This window comes from Condylura cristata, unplaced genomic scaffold (assembly GCF_000260355.1).
Source record: "Condylura cristata isolate star-nosed mole 26May11 unplaced genomic scaffold, ConCri1.0 scaffold00061, whole genome shotgun sequence".
NCBI classification, from domain to species: Eukaryota; Metazoa; Chordata; class Mammalia; order Eulipotyphla; family Talpidae; genus Condylura; species Condylura cristata.
Genome location: NW_004567162.1, coordinates 627,775 through 644,417, shown reverse-complemented (window position 1 = coordinate 644,417; position 16,643 = coordinate 627,775). Strand labels below are relative to the sequence as shown.

Here is a 16,643-nt window from a genome sequence, read left to right as displayed (position 1 = left end):
TCTGTTTATTACAACCTGCTAACTTTGCTGATACATTTTTTAATCTTACTTTTAAAAAAAGATTTTTTCATTTATGCATACAGAACTGGAGTACAGGCCAGAGGTGTAGGAAGGTGAGAGTATTCACCAGAGATAGAGTAGGGAGCAGAACAGGCAGATATACTGAAATACACTGCTGAGGGGAGCAGCGGGTCAGGAGAGATCTGTCACACCATGGGGGTCACTCCCCTGGCCAGGGATCGAACTTGTGCTGCAGTGGCTGTAATAGCTGTGCTTTAACCTCAAGGAGGCCCCCAAATCTTATATTTTTTATTTATTGATGTATCCAAGAACTGTGTGCAAGCCAGAGGTGTGGAAGATATGAGGATTCTTCAGAGACAAAGTGGGGAGTAGAACAGTCAGGTCTATGGAAATACACTGCTGAGGGGAGCAGTGGGATGACATAGGAGGTCTGCTACACCTTGTGGGTCAGCTCCCTGGCCAGGGATGTAACTTATGCTGTAGTGGCTGTAATAGCTTGATAGCAATGAGACTAATCCCTTGCACCACCAGGGAGGACCTACAGCTGATACTTTTTGCCTTATTCTATATTAATTCTTCCATAACATTATCTCCCAAACTAGAAATGTAAGCAGATTTCTTTATTTTATTCAGTGACATCCCAAGAATGCCTAGCACTCTTGAATGCCTGGCACTCATTCATTGAGTGAGTGAATGAAACAGAATAGCTTGCGGATGAAGAGGGGGAATGACAAGAAGGGGATGATCATTCAATTTTGGCCCAAGTAATGATGAATCATGGGAACCTGAAAGAGACATGGTATTGAGTAAAAACAAAGCTCACTTTTGTTCATCTTAATTTGAGATTTTATTAGCGATCTTCAAGAACTTAAGTAAATAGTTGTATTCATGAACCTGGAACTTAAGGCAGAAGTTGGAACTAACAAGACACATATGGAGATTTCCATCAGTATGGATGGTACTTAAAGTTACGAGTCATAAATAGTAAGTCTAGATAAAGAAGAATGTTAAAAGATGAGATCCAAGTCCAGGAAAGGAGAACACCCAATGAGATGGAATGGAACAGAACAGAGTCCCTGAAGCAAAAGAGGGAATGAACGTCTGTATCAAGAGATGTTGGGAGCGTGGGTAGGATAAGGACCAAGAGTTGGTCGGTCTGTTAATCATGGCAAGACTGGATTCAAACAGCATCGGGGAGAAGAGCATGACTCTATGGGTTTAAGAAGAGAATGGGAGCTAACATGACTGGGAGCACCTTGCTCCCACACTTATTAAATGGTAGAGTTGGGAGTGAATCAATCAAATCCTGTGATGATGGTTTGATGGGTGTATGTCAAAATGTAATCAAAGTGCACACACTGTATGTGGTTTATTTTGCATCACTTTTACTTTAGTAAGGCTGTTTTAAAAGGTGGGGGGAAAGCAAATTCCACTGCATCATGATTTCTGCTTGTTCGGGTAGAATTCCTATTTACAACTGTAACCGTAAGGATTTTGTGACATCGTAACATTAAACCAATAAAGGCTTTTCCCGAGTCTATGGACAGCGCCTTTCTGCCTCTAACCACACGTAAGGGTTGGTAGAATATAGTGTCTACTTTTTTTTTTTTAAGGTGGGCGATTGCCTCCAGTCCACCCTAGCCCAAATATTACGTTTATTCTTTAATTATGCGGCGCTGCGCAGTCACGGGGTCAGGCTTTCCCAGCCGTCATAAACGCTGTGCTAAGGCTACCCGAGCAAGTGGACGCAGGCTCCGCTCCTCATTGCAAACTCCTCCCCTCCTCTCCCGTACTCGGGCCCGCCCCCGTGATGACGTTACACGAGCACGTGCGCCGCTGGGGGGCGGGACTGACCTCGCCAGCGTCCAGAGACAACCTGTTCCGGGCCCCACGCTGCCGGAAGCGGAAATAGAACTGGCGCCGCCAGAGTAGCCGCAACTGCCACCGCGATGCCGAAGGGACCTAAGCAACAGCCGCCAGAGCCCGAGTGGATCGGGGACGGGGAGAGCACGAGCCCCACAGGTGAGGCCGGTGGGCACGGAGGGAGGGAAAGAAGAAGGGACAGGAGAGGGCACTGGCCTGAGGAGGGGGTCACGGGGCGCGAGGCTGCCCAGGCCCTGAGGGGGCTGCCGCGCATGCGTGCAGTGGGCCCGGGAGGCGTTTGCCCCGGCTGGAGTGGGTTTCGGGCGGGGGCTGGACCAGGTGCCGGGGTGGTGCGCCAGCTCGAGTGGTACCGGGCGGGAGATGAGGAGGAGCATATGGCACCGAGGGAGAGCTGGAGAGAATGAGAAGGGCCTCCTAGCGCTTTTGGACATCTTGCCCTACCACGCGCAGTATTTCCCGGCCCTCAGGAATGTGCAGGCTGCGTCTCGCGTCCTCCCCAGCCCGCGGTGCGCGCGCCGGCACCTTCTCGGGGGCCGTGTTTTCATCCGCTGCTCAGGTGACGACTCCCACTGGAGCTCTGCATGAGCCGCCCTTCCCTTCTGACTCAGCTGGAGCGAGCGTGTAGCTGCGGGGTGTTGCAATGGGCTTAAGGTTACTGAAAAGCAGCGAGTGATGTTAAGTTTCAGTTTTAGTTAAGCACCAGTAAACTGCTTTGGGAAGAGGGGAGGGGGAAAGATGAACACATCCTCCCAGGCTTCAGTACTTCTAGGGAGACTAAGTGAATACAGATTATTACAGGAGGTACACAGAGACTGGCTGTACAAGCATTTACTGGATGCCTACTGTATACCAGGTACTGTGTACAGGAACTGGAACTGTAGTGATAAAAGCTAGGCCTTGTCCTGTAGGGTACCCCACCTGTAATGGAGGGGACAAAACAATAATCAGACACGTGTTTGAGAATGCTGTGGCACTGGAGGAGTGAGGAGAGGCATTCACTGAGACAGGTGGGGGAGGAGTTCCTGTAAAACCTTTCAGGAATAAGTGATAGATGAATTCATTCTTGAATGGTAAGAGGGAGAAGTCTGTGTTAAGGTAGAGCTGTTGCTGAGCCTGGCAGGTTCAAGTATTGAGTGACTGTTTCCCAGTACAGTGTGATAGGGTTGGAAAGATGTGCAACAGACAGATAATGATATGTCCGTCTGACAAGTTTAATCTTACAGACCTTAGAAGGAGGACCCACTGAAGTGTGTAAGGATGATGTAAGTGCCTGTGGTGAAGTGTGTGAGGAATGATCAGATCACCTCACTCTGATGGTACAGAATAGCTTTAGTTGAGAAAAAGGAAGGGCCTCCCTGGTGGCGCAGGGGTTGAAGGCAGCACTATCAAGCAATCTCCAGCCACTGCAACAGAGTTGATCCCCAGCCAGCCTGGGAACTGATGCACATGGTGCAGCAGCCCTCTCCTGTCTCACCTGCCGCTCCCCTCAGCAGTGTATTTCAGTACATCTGCCTGTTCCGTTCCCCACTCTGTTTCTGGTGAATCCTCGCAGCCCCTGCACCTCTGGCCTGTTCTGTATACATACATAAATATATCTTTAAAAAAAAAAGTGAAGGAAGGGAGACCATATCAGAAGTTCTGGCAATGATTCCTGGTGACAAATAATAAGAAAATAGGCCACGGCAGTGAAGACTAAGAGTTACTAAGGTGGTAGCATGGACAACTGGGGACTGGCTCAGTGACGGAGAATTAAGGATGACCCGAAGTAGCTCAGTGAATGGTAGACTATTCATTGAAAGCAGTAATAGGCTGCATGATGGAAAGATCCGGTTTTTTGAATGCTGAGTTGGCGTTTCCTGGGAAACGTCTAGGAGATGGCCAAGAGAGAGCTTGTTTAGTGACTGTGGAGGAAGATCTAGCCTAGGAGTAAAGACACAAGCCAGTGTAGCTGAAGTTTGTATGTGGCAGAGTCCCAGGGGAGGACGGGAGCAGAATGGAACAAAAAGTGGGTAGAATGTAGGAACCTGAAAAACGTCAGCAATTCAGGGATTGATATTGTGAAGGAGGCTGACGGGGTGAGACTGAAAAAGATAGACTGCAGCTAGAGCAGCAGGGTCCCTGGAGTCAGAGGTGGTAGGAGAGAAGTAAAAGAATCAAAAGTTAGGGTCCTCCCTGGTGGTGCAGCGGATTAAAGCGCAGCACTAAGAAGCTAAAGCCAATTCAGCATGAGTTCGATCCCCACCCGGGACGTGATCCACATGGTGCAGTAGACCCCTCCTGACCCACCCGCTGCTCCCCTCAGCAGTGTATTTCGTCAGTCGGCCTATTTTGCTCCCCACTCTGCCTCTGATGAATCCTCTCACCGCCCCTGCACCTATGACGTGTACCCCAGTTCTGTATGCATAAATAAATAAATCTTTTTAAAAAAATAATCAAAAGCTACTTGGAGGCCTCCCTGGTAGTGCAAGGGGTTAAAGCTATCCACAGCCACTGCAGCACAAGTTCAATCCCCAGCCAGGAGGTAACCCTCACGGCATGGCAGACCTCTCCTTCTCACCCGCTGCTCCTCTTGGCAGTATATTTCAGTAGAACCGCCTGTTCCTGCTTCTGGTGAATCCTCTCACCACTGCCACCTGCCCCTCCCACCCCCACACCTCTGGGCTGAACCCTGGGTCTTGTCTGTATAAATAAATAAATCTTTAAAAAAGACAGGTAGCGTGGGATGTTGTAGTGAAGTCACAAACTAATTAAGGAAGGCTTTGGGCTTGAACCACTAAGGAATCACCTGTAATTTCAGTGAAAGTATTCATTTGAATACGTGTCCAGCTCAGATTGTAGCATGTTCAAAAGGGAATACCAAACGCAGAAGTGGACTAGTGCTTTGGAGCTTCATGAAGGCAAGAATAGATCATAACTGGGGGAGGAGAGAATAGGGCTCTGGTGGCAGCCGCTTTGGTGATGAGCTAAAGGGGAGGAGCCCTGAGAGGAGGAGAAATGGGTGCAGGTTGACTTCAGCCACACTTAGCCTTTTTCTGTTCCTTGGTGATTACACTTTTTTTTCACAGTTAGATTTGTGCACCATCTTTTCCTCTCCTTACAGTAAGGATCAGCGAGATGTTTAAAGTACAGAAGAGAGTTAAAAGGAAGAGAGTTGGCATGGTTGTTTGGACTGAGTCTCCCCAGTGCTGGGTGAGGTGATGTTCTCCCCTCTCCCTATGTGCTGCAGTCGGTCCCCTTTAGTGTGTTTAGGAGTAGACTCTTTGGAATAGCACATAGAACTTCTCATTATTTCTCCTGTATATGTTTCAGCGCCACCACACTGGTCACTCAGTCTGGGGACCAGGTTTTGGCACATGTCCTGGGAGCTGGGCACAGGTCAAGCAGAGACAGGTAAAGCCTCTTGAGGCTTAATCAAGAAAAAAGAACAAGCCAGTGTTTAGAACACAAGTGTGGGTGGGGAAATAGAGCAGGAAAGTTATGATAGGGTCTTTATGGTCTGTGAAGTACTAAATTATAGGAATTACCCATATTTAGCTCTAGTTTTTGGCATAGTAGATGCTCAGTAAAACTTGCCAGATAAGTGCGTTGTGTGGAATCTTGGTTTGTTAATACTTAATGTGGTAGATGGCAAAGGCCATTGTTTTAAACCTGAACGACACAGGAGTGCTTCTGGGTAGCATTTGCAGTGGGTGAATGGCAGAGAATGTGCAAAGAGAAGGACAAGACAAAATCGTGAGGCTACTGGGTGCTCCCCAGACTGCTGGGGCAAGAGGGAAGACAGGGAGATGGACATAGTCCCCGCCTTCAGGGAGACAAGGATGACAGCAGGGAGAAGCTGGAACTTGTTCAGTTGCTAGCCTTTCAGTGACTTCCCACATTGCGCTCTGGGAACACAAGCTAAGCAGTCTCCCAGGACGTTCTCTAGGGTAAAGGCTGATGCAGTTAAATATAGAGTAGTGTGGTTTGTGCCAGAACTCTGCGAGCAGATGTTCATTTACTTATCAAGACAGCTCTTTTACGTGGCCTGCAGGTTTCATAAGTGACACTTCCCAAACTGAATTCATATGTACACCTTACCTTTACCTCCATGGGTGGTAGGGGTGAGGGGAGGGAACCTTTTCTTCTAGAATATCATATCAAGTTAGTAAATGGCACCACTAGCCCAACTAAATTTTTAAGTATATTCATTACATAATCCTTTGTTTTTGCACAGTGTATGATTTCCCCATGAAGTTCCCACCACCAATTCACCCGTGCACCACCACCATAGTCCCTTGTGAGCCCAACTGATTTTATTAGCTGAAAACATAGATGTTATCTCTGAATAAGCTGCCCTACTCCCTACCTCTACCTTTATTCTGTGAACTCTGTTTCTCTGCACTGCCACCTTAGGCTAAGCTCTGTCTTATAGGACAGAACATAGTTTCAAGCAGTGATAGTGAAGCTAGGAAAATAGTGAAATAAAATGGGATGAAAGCCACCGAAAACTTTGCAGGGGAGATCAGGCTGCTTTGAAATTTACATATAAACATTCACATTGTATCCTTAACCTTCTAGACAGAGTGGTGAAAAAAGGAAAGAAGGACAAGAAGACCAAAAAAACGGTGAGGAAATGAGAGTTAGAGATGAGAAATGACTTTAAGCAAAATATGACCGTGTGTGTGTGGGGGGAGTGGTCTGAGGGAAGAAAGGAAGCAGGGCGAGGGTGGAAGGCATGCCAGTGGGCCAGTGTGTGCACAGAAGGGCTTGAGTGGACTCTGAGTCTGTATCTTGACTCCTTTATAGTTCTTTGAGGAGCTGGCAGTAGAAGATAAGCAGGCGGAGAAAGAAGAGAAAGTGCTCAAGGAGAAGGAGCAGCAGCAGCAGCAGCAGGTACAGTGGCGGGCGCACTAGTCCGTCTCCAGCGCACTGGGCTCACCTCAGCTGATGGGTGAGGGGTGCAGGAGCAGCCTGGGCTTCATCTCTGTTTCTTTTAACAGCAAAAAAAAAAACGAGATAGCCGGAAAGGCCGGCGGAAGAAGGATGTGGATGATGATGGAGAAGAGAAAGAGCTCATGGAGCGCCTTAAGAAGCTCTCGGTGCCAGCCAGTGATGAGGAGGATGAGGGTAAACCACTGAGGGCACAGGGCACCTGAAGTCCCTCATTGTGAAGTGTGTGGGGCTTCACTCTTGCTCTTTGAGTTGGATTAGAGGGACAAGCCAGACATCAGAACTCTCTTTCCTACCGCATCTTCTCCCTCTGTCATTTCAGTATCTGCTCCGGTACCCCGCGGAGGGAAGAAGAGCAAGGTGAGCCGGCTATGTGGGAGACAGAGATCCCTGGATGTGACCTGGACCTTCCACTGATTTCTTTGACCTCTTCATTCTCCAGGGTGGGAATGTTTTTGCAGCCCTGATTCAGGATCAGAGTGAGGAAGAGGAAGAAGAAAAACATCCTCCCAAACCTGCCAAACTAGAGAAGAATCGGATCAATAAGGTGAAAACCTTGGCTCTGCCAGTCACCACTGCCACATGACACCTCTGGCCTTGGTGTGGTCATTTCCTGGCTCTTTTTCCTGCTTTTCAACTAGCCATTCTGCACCACACTTGCTTGTGATGGCAAGATAAACTTTGTAAAATAGGTTTTTTTTGATCACTTGTAAATCTACAGTGATTCTGTTGTTTCTAAACTCAAAATTGAAAGAACCCTTCAGTCTTTATTTTTCACTGGGACCCTGCTGTGAGCCAATGTGAGATTATTCTGAATGTGCTTTGGCTTCCAGCCTGACTATGTGAAGCCTTTGTTCTGTATGTTGTGTCTTCCCTCTCTAAGTCCCCATTTGTTACCTCTTCCCAAGATTCACCTGCACGAGGAAGCCCTGCAGAGCTCAGCCGTGAGCCACATGGCTCATTTCCCCGTCTCCCAGTCCCCGGCTCTGCTTGATCTTCTCCAGTTAAGCTGTGTACAGTCCAGTCTCTGGCTGGAGGCTGAGGTCTTCTGCATTTCATTTTTTCTCTAGTGTAGGATAGTTACCTCCTACACTCCCTTGATGTGTTTGCTAAGCCTGAGAGTCCCAAATTGATTCTTGTGTTTCCCCCAGGCTGTGTCTGAAGAACAACAACCAGGACTCAAGGGCAAAAAGGGGAAGGAAGAGAAGTCTAAGGGGAAGGTAAAGGTGAGTGAGTCTGGGCAAGAGGCGGTGCTGGGTCTCAGGGATCACAGTTTCATGAGGCCTGCTGTCTTTTCCCTGTTAGCCTCAAAATAAATTTGCTGCTCTGGACAATGAAGAAGAGGAAGAAGAAGAAGAAGAAATAACCAAAGAAAAGGAGCCACCCAAACAAGGAAAGGAGAAAGCTAAGAAAGCAGAGCAGGTGTGTGTTGTGGCTGGAGACACTGGGGCTCTGTGCCCCTTGTTGGGGCCAGGGTCTGGGGCTGCTCTTCTAGCCACAGCAGGAGTTGGTAACTGAGTTTGGTTTTGTGGAGCACATACAGTCTCTGCTGCTGCTTTTTTTTTTTTTTTTAAGCAAGTCCGAAAATATGACAACTGTTAATTCCCAGACTATGAAAAGAGGTGTCAGGTCAGATTTGGCCCAAGGGCTGTCATTCTGTCCTGGTTGGAGAGGAAGGGACGCTGTGCTGGCCTCAGATGCTCTGCATTCTGACTGGCCCTCCCTGGCTGCAGCTGTGAGCACCTCCTGCCCTCCTTGGGGCTCAGTTATCTCACCCGTGTGATGTGGGAGAGTCTAGTGATCTGTGGTCACACCACTTTCAATTCTGTGATCTATTGGAATTTTCTCTGGCTGCATCCTAGATCTTTTTCTTTGCATGTAAATTGTGAAGCTAAAAACTCACTTGACGTTTGAGAAGACCCTTTCCATTTACCCCTCACTCACTGTGTTGGCGGTTCCATTTGTAGACACACACCCCCATGCTATCCGCCTTGTGCCACCCCGATGGCAGAGATGGGGGCTGCGTGGAGATTGGGGGTGGGGTGGGAATGAGGAGGACACCGAGATAGCTCACATTCTGGGTGGGGAAGGAAAGAGCCGACTGAAACTGTCAGTGGGTGACGTGAAATGGGCATTTTGAAAGGGAACCCTCATTTTTTAATCATCTGGTTCTTGCAGGGTTCAGAGGAAGAAGGAGAGGAGGAGGAGGAAGAGGGGGAGAGTAAGGCTGACGATCCCTATGCTCGCCTTAGTAAAAAGGAGAAGAAAAAGCGGAAGAAACAGGTAAGCCTTTGGGTTGGTGGTGGTCAGGGTTGGGAGATTTACTTGGTCCTGCTTCCAGGAGAGTATGTGTGGATTGGACGACAGGAGGGAGAACTTTGGGGCCTGTTGCAAGTAAATTGAGGGAGGAAAGAATTGTGTTTCGGTGTTTGGTGACATGGGACTGTCCTGTGGTGACGGGACCCAGGCTGATTGACCTAGAGCATGACTTTCGTTCTTAGATAGAGTATGAGCGTCAGGTGGCTTCATTAAAAGCAGCTAATGCTGCGGAGAATGATTTCTCCGTGTCGCAAGCAGAGATGTCCTCCCGCCAAGCCATGTTGGAGAATGCATCTGACATCAAGGTAAGGTGTGGGGAGGGGTGCTCTCCAGCCACTTCACCCAGGGAAGTGCCAGTTCTCGCCTGTCCTGGGGTGGCCAGTGCAACCCAGGAAGCAGGGTGTGAGTCGTTCCGGCCCCTGGCAAGAAAGCCAGGAGGTGTTTTCCACACCCCAGGATCTGCCAACTTGAGTGAAAAGACAGAAGTAGAGGCCCACATGTGGCAGAAAGTACGGTGTGCTGCTCTAGGGTTTGGGGGGCTCCCATCACAGGGAACTGTGGTGAGAGGAAAGGGGGAGTGCCAGAAGTGGGGTTTGTCAGAGGCTTCTCTGCAGAAGCTGCAACTATTGTCCGAAAGGGAGAATTCTCAGCACCCCCACCTCCCTGTGCCCCTTCATCCTTGCAGCTGGAGAAATTCAGCATCTCTGCCCACGGCAAGGAGCTGTTCGTCAACGCAGACCTGTACATTGTGGCAGGCCGCCGCTACGGGCTGGTGGGCCCCAATGGGTGAGGACAGGAGCGGCTGGAGGGGGATTGGGGGGGCCTGGGAGATTGCTCAGTGGTGACCTGGCCCTGATGGCGCTCGTTCCCCAGCAAGGGCAAGACCACGCTCCTCAAACACATCGCCAACCGGGCCTTGAGTATCCCTCCCAACATCGATGTGCTGCTGTGTGAGCAGGGTGAGGCCATGGAGGGGCTTGAGGGCTGGGCAGTTGGACCGGAGCACAGGTGCTAAAGGAAAAGGGGGAGGGAAATGAGGGACGGGGGATGTGGTGTCTGGAAGAAGCACAATCAGGGCGGGGGCTAGGCTGCCAGAAATGGAACTTTAAGGGAAGAGAGCCGTAGCAGCCTTGGCCTGGGGGGGTGGGGGGAGCCCTGACTCTTCCCTCTGCCCCTCAGAGGTGGTTGCAGATGAGACGCCTGCGGTACAGGCTGTTCTTCGCGCTGACACCAAGCGGTTGAAGCTGCTGGAAGAGGAGCGTCGGCTTCAGGGGCAGCTGGAGCAGGGGGATGACACAGCTGCCGAGAGACTGGAGAAGGTAGAGGAGATGGCGCAGGGGACACGCGCTAAGACTTGGGGGTTCCTAGGGCTTTCGGACATGTGTCCTCTTCTCTCTCCTCCCAGGTGTATGAGGAATTGCGGGCTACGGGAGCAGCTGCTGCAGAGGCCAAAGCCCGGCGCATCCTGGCCGGTCTGGGTTTTGACCCGGAAATGCAGAATCGGCCCACACAGAAGTTCTCGGGGGGCTGGCGCATGCGTGTCTCCCTGGCCAGGTGGGCTGCCAACCTCACCACCCTCCACCTGAGCCCACCAAGGCCCTTTCCCTCCAACCATTGTCCCCAGGCTCACGGGAGGGTCAGGGCTAATGTCTCCCTTCCAGTTTGCATTGTCAGACGCGAGGTGGTCTCCCTGCGTATCTTCTGCATAGAACTCTGAGATTGGGAAGGAGACTTTATGGTCTTAGGCGGCACCTGCTGCAGGCTCTCGGGCTTTCTGAGCCAAGATCTTCTCCCTGACACTTGCACCCCCCCCCAGGGCGTTGTTCATGGAGCCCACACTGTTGATGTTGGACGAGCCCACGAACCACCTGGACCTCAACGCTGTCATCTGGCTCAATAAGTGAGTTGCGCTTGATAGGCTCTAGCCGCTGGTCCACGTGCTGCCCTTGTTGCCTTTGCTGTCTGCTCAGCTCCCGGGCCACTCTCCCCTGCCCGTTGTCGTCTGCTTCCCCTCAGCTAAGCCTAGCTTGCCCACTGACGTTTCACATTCTTCTCAACCCAGCTACCTCCAGGGCTGGCGGAAGACCTTGCTCATCGTCTCCCACGACCAGGGCTTCCTGGATGACGTCTGCACCGATATCATCCACCTCGATGCCCAGCGGCTCCATTACTACAGGGGCAACTACAGTAAGTAGGTTGCTGTGGGTGGAGGGAGGTGATGGCCCTTGGCAAGGGCCTGGGCGCGGCCCAGTGCGTGTGGCAGTAAGCACAGCTCTCAGGACTCGGTGGTCACACCGCCCTTTCCTCTGGCACCTTCTCAGGTGGTCCCTCTGCAAGAGGGTAACCCGGGAAGCCTCTCCCTCTTTCCTGCCCTAGTGACCTTCAAGAAGATGTACCAGCAGAAGCAGAAAGAACTACTGAAGCAGTATGAGAAGCAGGAGAAAAAGCTAAAGGAACTAAAGGCGGGTGGCAAATCCACAAAACAGGCGGTACGTACCTGGGGGTCTTCCTGGGGGAGGCTCTTCTCTCAGGGGAACTGGGGGAACCCTTGGGGACACCACCCTACCTTTCAATGACTGCTGTGAATAGTGAGGGTGCTTTTCCCTTTCCCCTTCCAGGAAAAACAAACGAAGGAAGCACTAACTAGAAAGCAGCAGAGATGCCGACGAAAAAACCAAGATGAAGAGTCACAGGAGGCCCCCGAACTCCTAAAGCGCCCCAAGGAGTATACTGTGCGCTTCACTTTCCCCAACCCCCCGCCACTCAGCCCTCCTGTGCTGGGCCTGCATGGTGAGCACCTGCAGACCCCAGCAGCACCTCGAGTTCTCTACCCACTGGGGGGCTGAAAGCTAATTGCTGCTTTTCCTGCCTCGCAGGTGTGACATTTGGCTATGAGGGGCAGAAAGCACTCTTTAAGAACCTGGATTTTGGCATCGACATGGACTCAAGGAGTGAGTGGCTGTGGGTGGCTCCCTTGCATCCTTGGCTCTGCCTTTACCCCAGGTCCCCGTGGGACCTGGGGCTGGTTGGGGGACTTCTTTGACACCCCCCTTCCTGTGCAGTCTGCATCGTGGGCCCTAATGGAGTGGGGAAGAGCACGCTGCTCCTGCTGCTGACGGGCAAGCTGACGCCGGTGAGTCCTGAAGCTGGGAAGGAGGTCTCCAGGAGGTGCAGGGATGCAGCTGTTCCCAGGGACGAGGGTCAGGGAGCCCCTCTGCGGGAGAGTCACCTGCAAAACCCACTGAGGATGAGACACGTCCCCAAGAGAGCAGTCTAGTTCCATTCAGTGAGGAGAGAGTTGCGTTGAACTGCCCTCCCCTCCCTACACCCACATTCTCCCCACACCCGTGTGTTTAGGTCACACATGAAATTGTTCATTATAGAATGATTTGGAATTGCATGGGTCAATCGGTGAGTTGCTTTTAAGGTTTTAGTATTTTTTGTTTATGCATACAAGAACTGGGGTATAGGCCGGAGGTACAGGGGTGAGAGGATTCACCAGAGTCAGAATGGGGAGCAGAACAGGCAGATCCACTGAAATACACTGCTGAGGGGAGCAGTGGGGATACTGGAGAAATCTGCTGCACCATGTGGGTCACTCTCTGGCCAGGGATCTAACAGGTCATTTGCAGTGATAGTGCTGAGATTTAAGCCCTAGGCCACCAGGGAAGCCCACTACTAGGACTTTTGCAGTTGCTGTGTCTGTGCATGCTTCCCACAGGACAGTGTTGAGAGGGCCTGTCTCCACGCCGGAGGGGTCAGGAGTGTTCCTACTTCTCTTACAGTAGACTGTCTTAACTCACACCTTGGGTGGAAGCCAGAAGATGTGCTGGGAAAGGGCCTTGTCAGAGGGAGGGAGAGTTCTGGTCCACACCATCCTACTTCTGAGCCTGCTTTTTATCTCCCTACCTTTATTATTTATTCTTTAACTTCCCCTTTTCCCCACACTCTTCTGACTTCCTGGGTGTGCTATTTTCACATTGTGGAGAACCTTGTGTCCCTTTTTTGCAGTGATTTATTTCAACCCAGTTCTGGCATTGTTCCTGCTTCAGAAACATAGGGATTTGGGGTGGTGGCACCTATCCCCCCCCTTTCTCTGACTTCCCATTTGCTCTTTCCCTGCAGACTCGTGGGGAAATGAGAAAGAACCACCGGCTGGTAAGTTTGCTCTGGGAGCCAGGGAGTCAGCCTTCAATAGCGGCAGTGTGACTTCACTGACCACTTCTCTCTCGGGCAGAAAATCGGCTTCTTCAACCAGCAGTATGCAGAGCAGCTGCGCATGGAGGAGACGCCCACTGAGTACCTGCAGCGGGGCTTCAACCTGCCCTACCAGGACGCCCGGAAGTGCCTGGGTCGCTTTGGCCTTGAGAGTCACGCCCACACCATCCAGATATGCAAACTCTCTGGTAGCATCATAGGGAGCTGGCAGCCTTTGCCTCCTTGATGTTCCTGTCTATAGACTAAGTGGGCAGGAAGGAAGCAGGCCCAGGCAGCCTGGGGGAGCTCAGCAGGCAGGCAGGGTTTCCCTGCAGAAATGGGGACAGCAAATGTTGTGGAGGGGAGCAAGGGCAGTGTGATGGATCCGCTTCCTCTCCCTTTGGTACAGGTGGCCAGAAAGCCCGAGTTGTGTTTGCAGAGCTCGCATGTCGGGAGCCCGATGTCCTCATCTTGGTGAGGGAGCTGGACCGTTGGGGCTGGGGCGGTGAAAGCTGACAGCAGTGACAGGTGGGGCCACCATTCCTCATCGAATGTCTTCTCCATAGGACGAGCCCACCAATAATCTGGACATCGAGTCCATTGATGCCCTGGGGGAGGCCATCAACGAATACAAGGGCGGTAAGTCAGCCCAGCTGCCCCTCCGACTCTTAGGGGCCGAGGAGTCCTAGCGTTCTGCAGCTGGGTCTCCCTCCAGGTTCTTATTCCTGCTTTCTGAGGCCCTCCACTCTCCCTTCTTTCCTCAAAGCTGTGATCGTTGTCAGCCATGATGCCCGGCTCATCACAGAAACCAACTGCCAGCTCTGGGTGGTGGAGGAGCAGAGTGTCAGCCAGATCGATGGTGACTTCGAGGACTACAAGCGGGAGGTGTTGGAGGCCCTGGGTGAAGTCATGGTCAACCGACCCCGAGAGTGAGCGTTCCTTCTGGAAGTCACTTGAAAGATGAGCGTGTGTGGTCTCGACGTCCCTGTGTCTCCCTTTCTCCTCTCGGAAGCCTGGCCCTGGTCTGCAGATGACCCAGCAACTGGACATGTGATGGCACAGCGTGGTCCTGATGGGACCCGGATTCCACTTTGCTTCCTTTTCTCTGCAAGAGTTGTGTTTTTGCTGCTTCAGACAACTGGGACTTAGCCTTACCCTTGACATCCCTGTGTTCACACAGAGGCGAACTTCATCATTGTGGGGTTCCATCTAGCCGCATTTATGTGGCTACTTGTCTTGAGACTCTCTTGTCACTCAGAAGCCCACCCCTGGTCCATGCTGAAACTTCAGGCTCAGCTGCCCCAGTCTTCGAGGGTGCTGCCTTTCGGGTGGGCTTAATGCTGGCTGGCTGAAACAGCTCCGGGCTGCAGGAGAGCTCTGAGGCCTGTGCCGTTAACCCAGGATTAGTGCTGTTGTCTCGTGTCTGGTGGGGACTTGGGGCAGGAAGGTGTGCTGCTCAACTGAATCTCCTCCACCGGGAAATAAAGGAGTTGCTGCCACCCGTCACTCTGGAGATCTGTGGAAGCTGGAAAAGTCTTGATTTGCTGTATTCCATTTTCTAGAAGCATTTAGTCTCCCGTTTCCCACTAATGCAGATGGCTCTGACCTGCTGTTTGAGGAGCCTCTCTCCCTTGCCCCAGCCCCTCAGACAAAAAAAACAAGGAAAAGGGAAAGTGACCCACCCCCCCATTGAGGGTCCTCGAGGCCACTGCTCAAGCTCTGCCCTTGGTCAAGCCAGTGCTGATCCTCTCAGCCGACACCTACTGCACCGAGGGGTGGGTAAGGCGGGAGAAGCCAAGGTCTGCCTAGGTGAATAGCCTAGCCAGAGAAGATGGAGAAAGGAGGGTTTGAGTGTTGAGGGCGATGTGAGTGCCACGTGGGATGCTGTAGATTCTATGTTGCCACATGCTCATAGAAGGAAAGTTGATTCAAGATTTGATTATTTGGCAGGATCTCTTGAGGTTGACTCTTGAAAAATGATTTGAATAGTGAGAGCAGCGCCATTTTCAGGACCTAAAGAAAAAGCAGATCTGAACTCTGGAAGGAAGAGGAAATATTTGGGAGTTAATGAGAGAATGTGATTGATGTAGCCATTTTCTTGAAAGTTCCATTTCTGTGGTTTAGAAAGCAAAATATAAGGGTTGAGTGTTGGTGAATTTAGGGCAAGGTGGAATATGGTAATCTCTGGGTGAACCCCTCAATGTCTGTTGTGAAGTTGAGGTAACTAATTGCTGCACCAGGATAGCAGAGAGAAGCAGGAAAGGAAAGGGCAGATGGAAAGACCTAGATGGGGAGTTGGGAAGAGATCAAGATGTATCCAGTTCTGAGGGGAATAGAAGATGCTGTTTGTTTCGAACTTGAGTTTGGGCATCCAGTTTTGGGATGCTGTTTCCTGGCCAAGCGACTAAATTGAACCGGACCTTAAGCACAAGGTTTATTCTAGAAGTGAAGCCTTGGTGTGGAGATTGTTGCACACAGGCCTAGTGCACATCTGGGGATTGGAGGGGCAGAGTCCAGTGTGCCCAGCTCCCCGTATAGTGTCCACTGTCATTTCCACACTTTAGTCAAGTGGTAGGTCATAGAAGAGTGGGGATCAGGTGGCCTTGGACACCTGTTTCCTTATTTATAAAATAGAAGTGTCAAGAAGCACTTAACCGCACAGGTTATTAATTTACCTATGTAATTATCTGTAGAGTAATTTAAATTTTTAATTTTTTTTTTTTTTAAAGATTTATTTATTTATTCATACAGAACTGGGGTACAGGCCAGAGATGTGGAGGGTGAGAGGATTCACCAGAGACAGAGTGGGGAGCAGAACAGGCAGATCAACGAAGTACACTGCTGAGGGGAGCAGTGGGCGGGTCAGGAGAGGTCTGCCACGCCATGTGGTCACCTCCGGGGCAGGCGGGGATCGAACTCATGCGAAAGTGGCTTAAGCTTCTTAGTGCAGTGCTTTAACCCGCTGCGCCACCAGGGAGGGCCTAAATTTTTAATTTTTTTAAAGATTTACTTATGAATACAGAACCGGGGTACAGGCCAGAGGTGCAGGGGCAGTGAGAGGACTCACCAGAGACAGAGCGGGGAGCAGAACAGGCAGATCTACAAAGTACACTGCTGAGGGAAGTAACAGGCGGGTCAGGAGAGGTCTGCTGCGCCATGTGGATCATCGCTGGGGTGGGGATCGAACTCATGCTGAAATGGTTTTTGATTCTTAGTGCTGTGCTTTTCACCCACTGTGCCAGCAGGGAGGGCCCCATATTTTTATTTTTTCATTTTTTAAGATTTATTTACAC

General features: G+C 51.0%; 1 protein-coding gene across 1 annotated transcript; it reads left to right on the top strand.

The window, feature by feature from the left end:
• The first annotated feature begins 1,918 nt into the window (after positions 1-1,918).
• On the top strand, positions 1,919-14,890 carry ABCF1 (ATP-binding cassette, sub-family F (GCN20), member 1). Its single transcript, XM_012734610.1, has 25 exons — positions 1,919-2,043; positions 6,463-6,509; positions 6,691-6,777; positions 6,885-7,011; positions 7,157-7,194; positions 7,277-7,381; positions 7,986-8,060; positions 8,140-8,256; positions 9,013-9,117; positions 9,336-9,458; positions 9,839-9,939; positions 10,027-10,112; positions 10,333-10,472; positions 10,559-10,707; positions 10,970-11,053; positions 11,216-11,340; positions 11,530-11,642; positions 11,772-11,943; positions 12,030-12,104; positions 12,216-12,286; positions 13,279-13,311; positions 13,391-13,559; positions 13,760-13,824; positions 13,917-13,989; positions 14,117-14,890. Exons 1-25 carry the CDS (start codon positions 1,971-1,973, stop codon positions 14,281-14,283), a joined length of 2,520 nt encoding a protein of 839 aa, XP_012590064.1. The 5' UTR covers positions 1,919-1,970; the 3' UTR covers positions 14,284-14,890.
• The last annotated feature ends 1,753 nt before the right edge of the window (positions 14,891-16,643 follow it).

What these genes read in the sequence shown, in the direction of transcription:
- ABCF1 (XM_012734610.1), top strand. Translation starts at nt 1,971, where the DNA reads ATGCCGAAGGGACCTAAGCAACAGCCGCCAGAGCCCGAGTGGATCGGG. An exon ending in GGGCTGGTGGGCCCCAATGG is followed by an intron (nt 9,940 to 10,026) that starts GTGAGGACAGGA and finishes CTCGTTCCCCAG; the next exon opens with CAAGGGCAAGACCACGCTCC. An exon ending in TCCTGTGCTGGGCCTGCATG is followed by an intron (nt 11,944 to 12,029) that starts GTGAGCACCTGC and finishes CCTGCCTCGCAG; the next exon opens with GTGTGACATTTGGCTATGAG.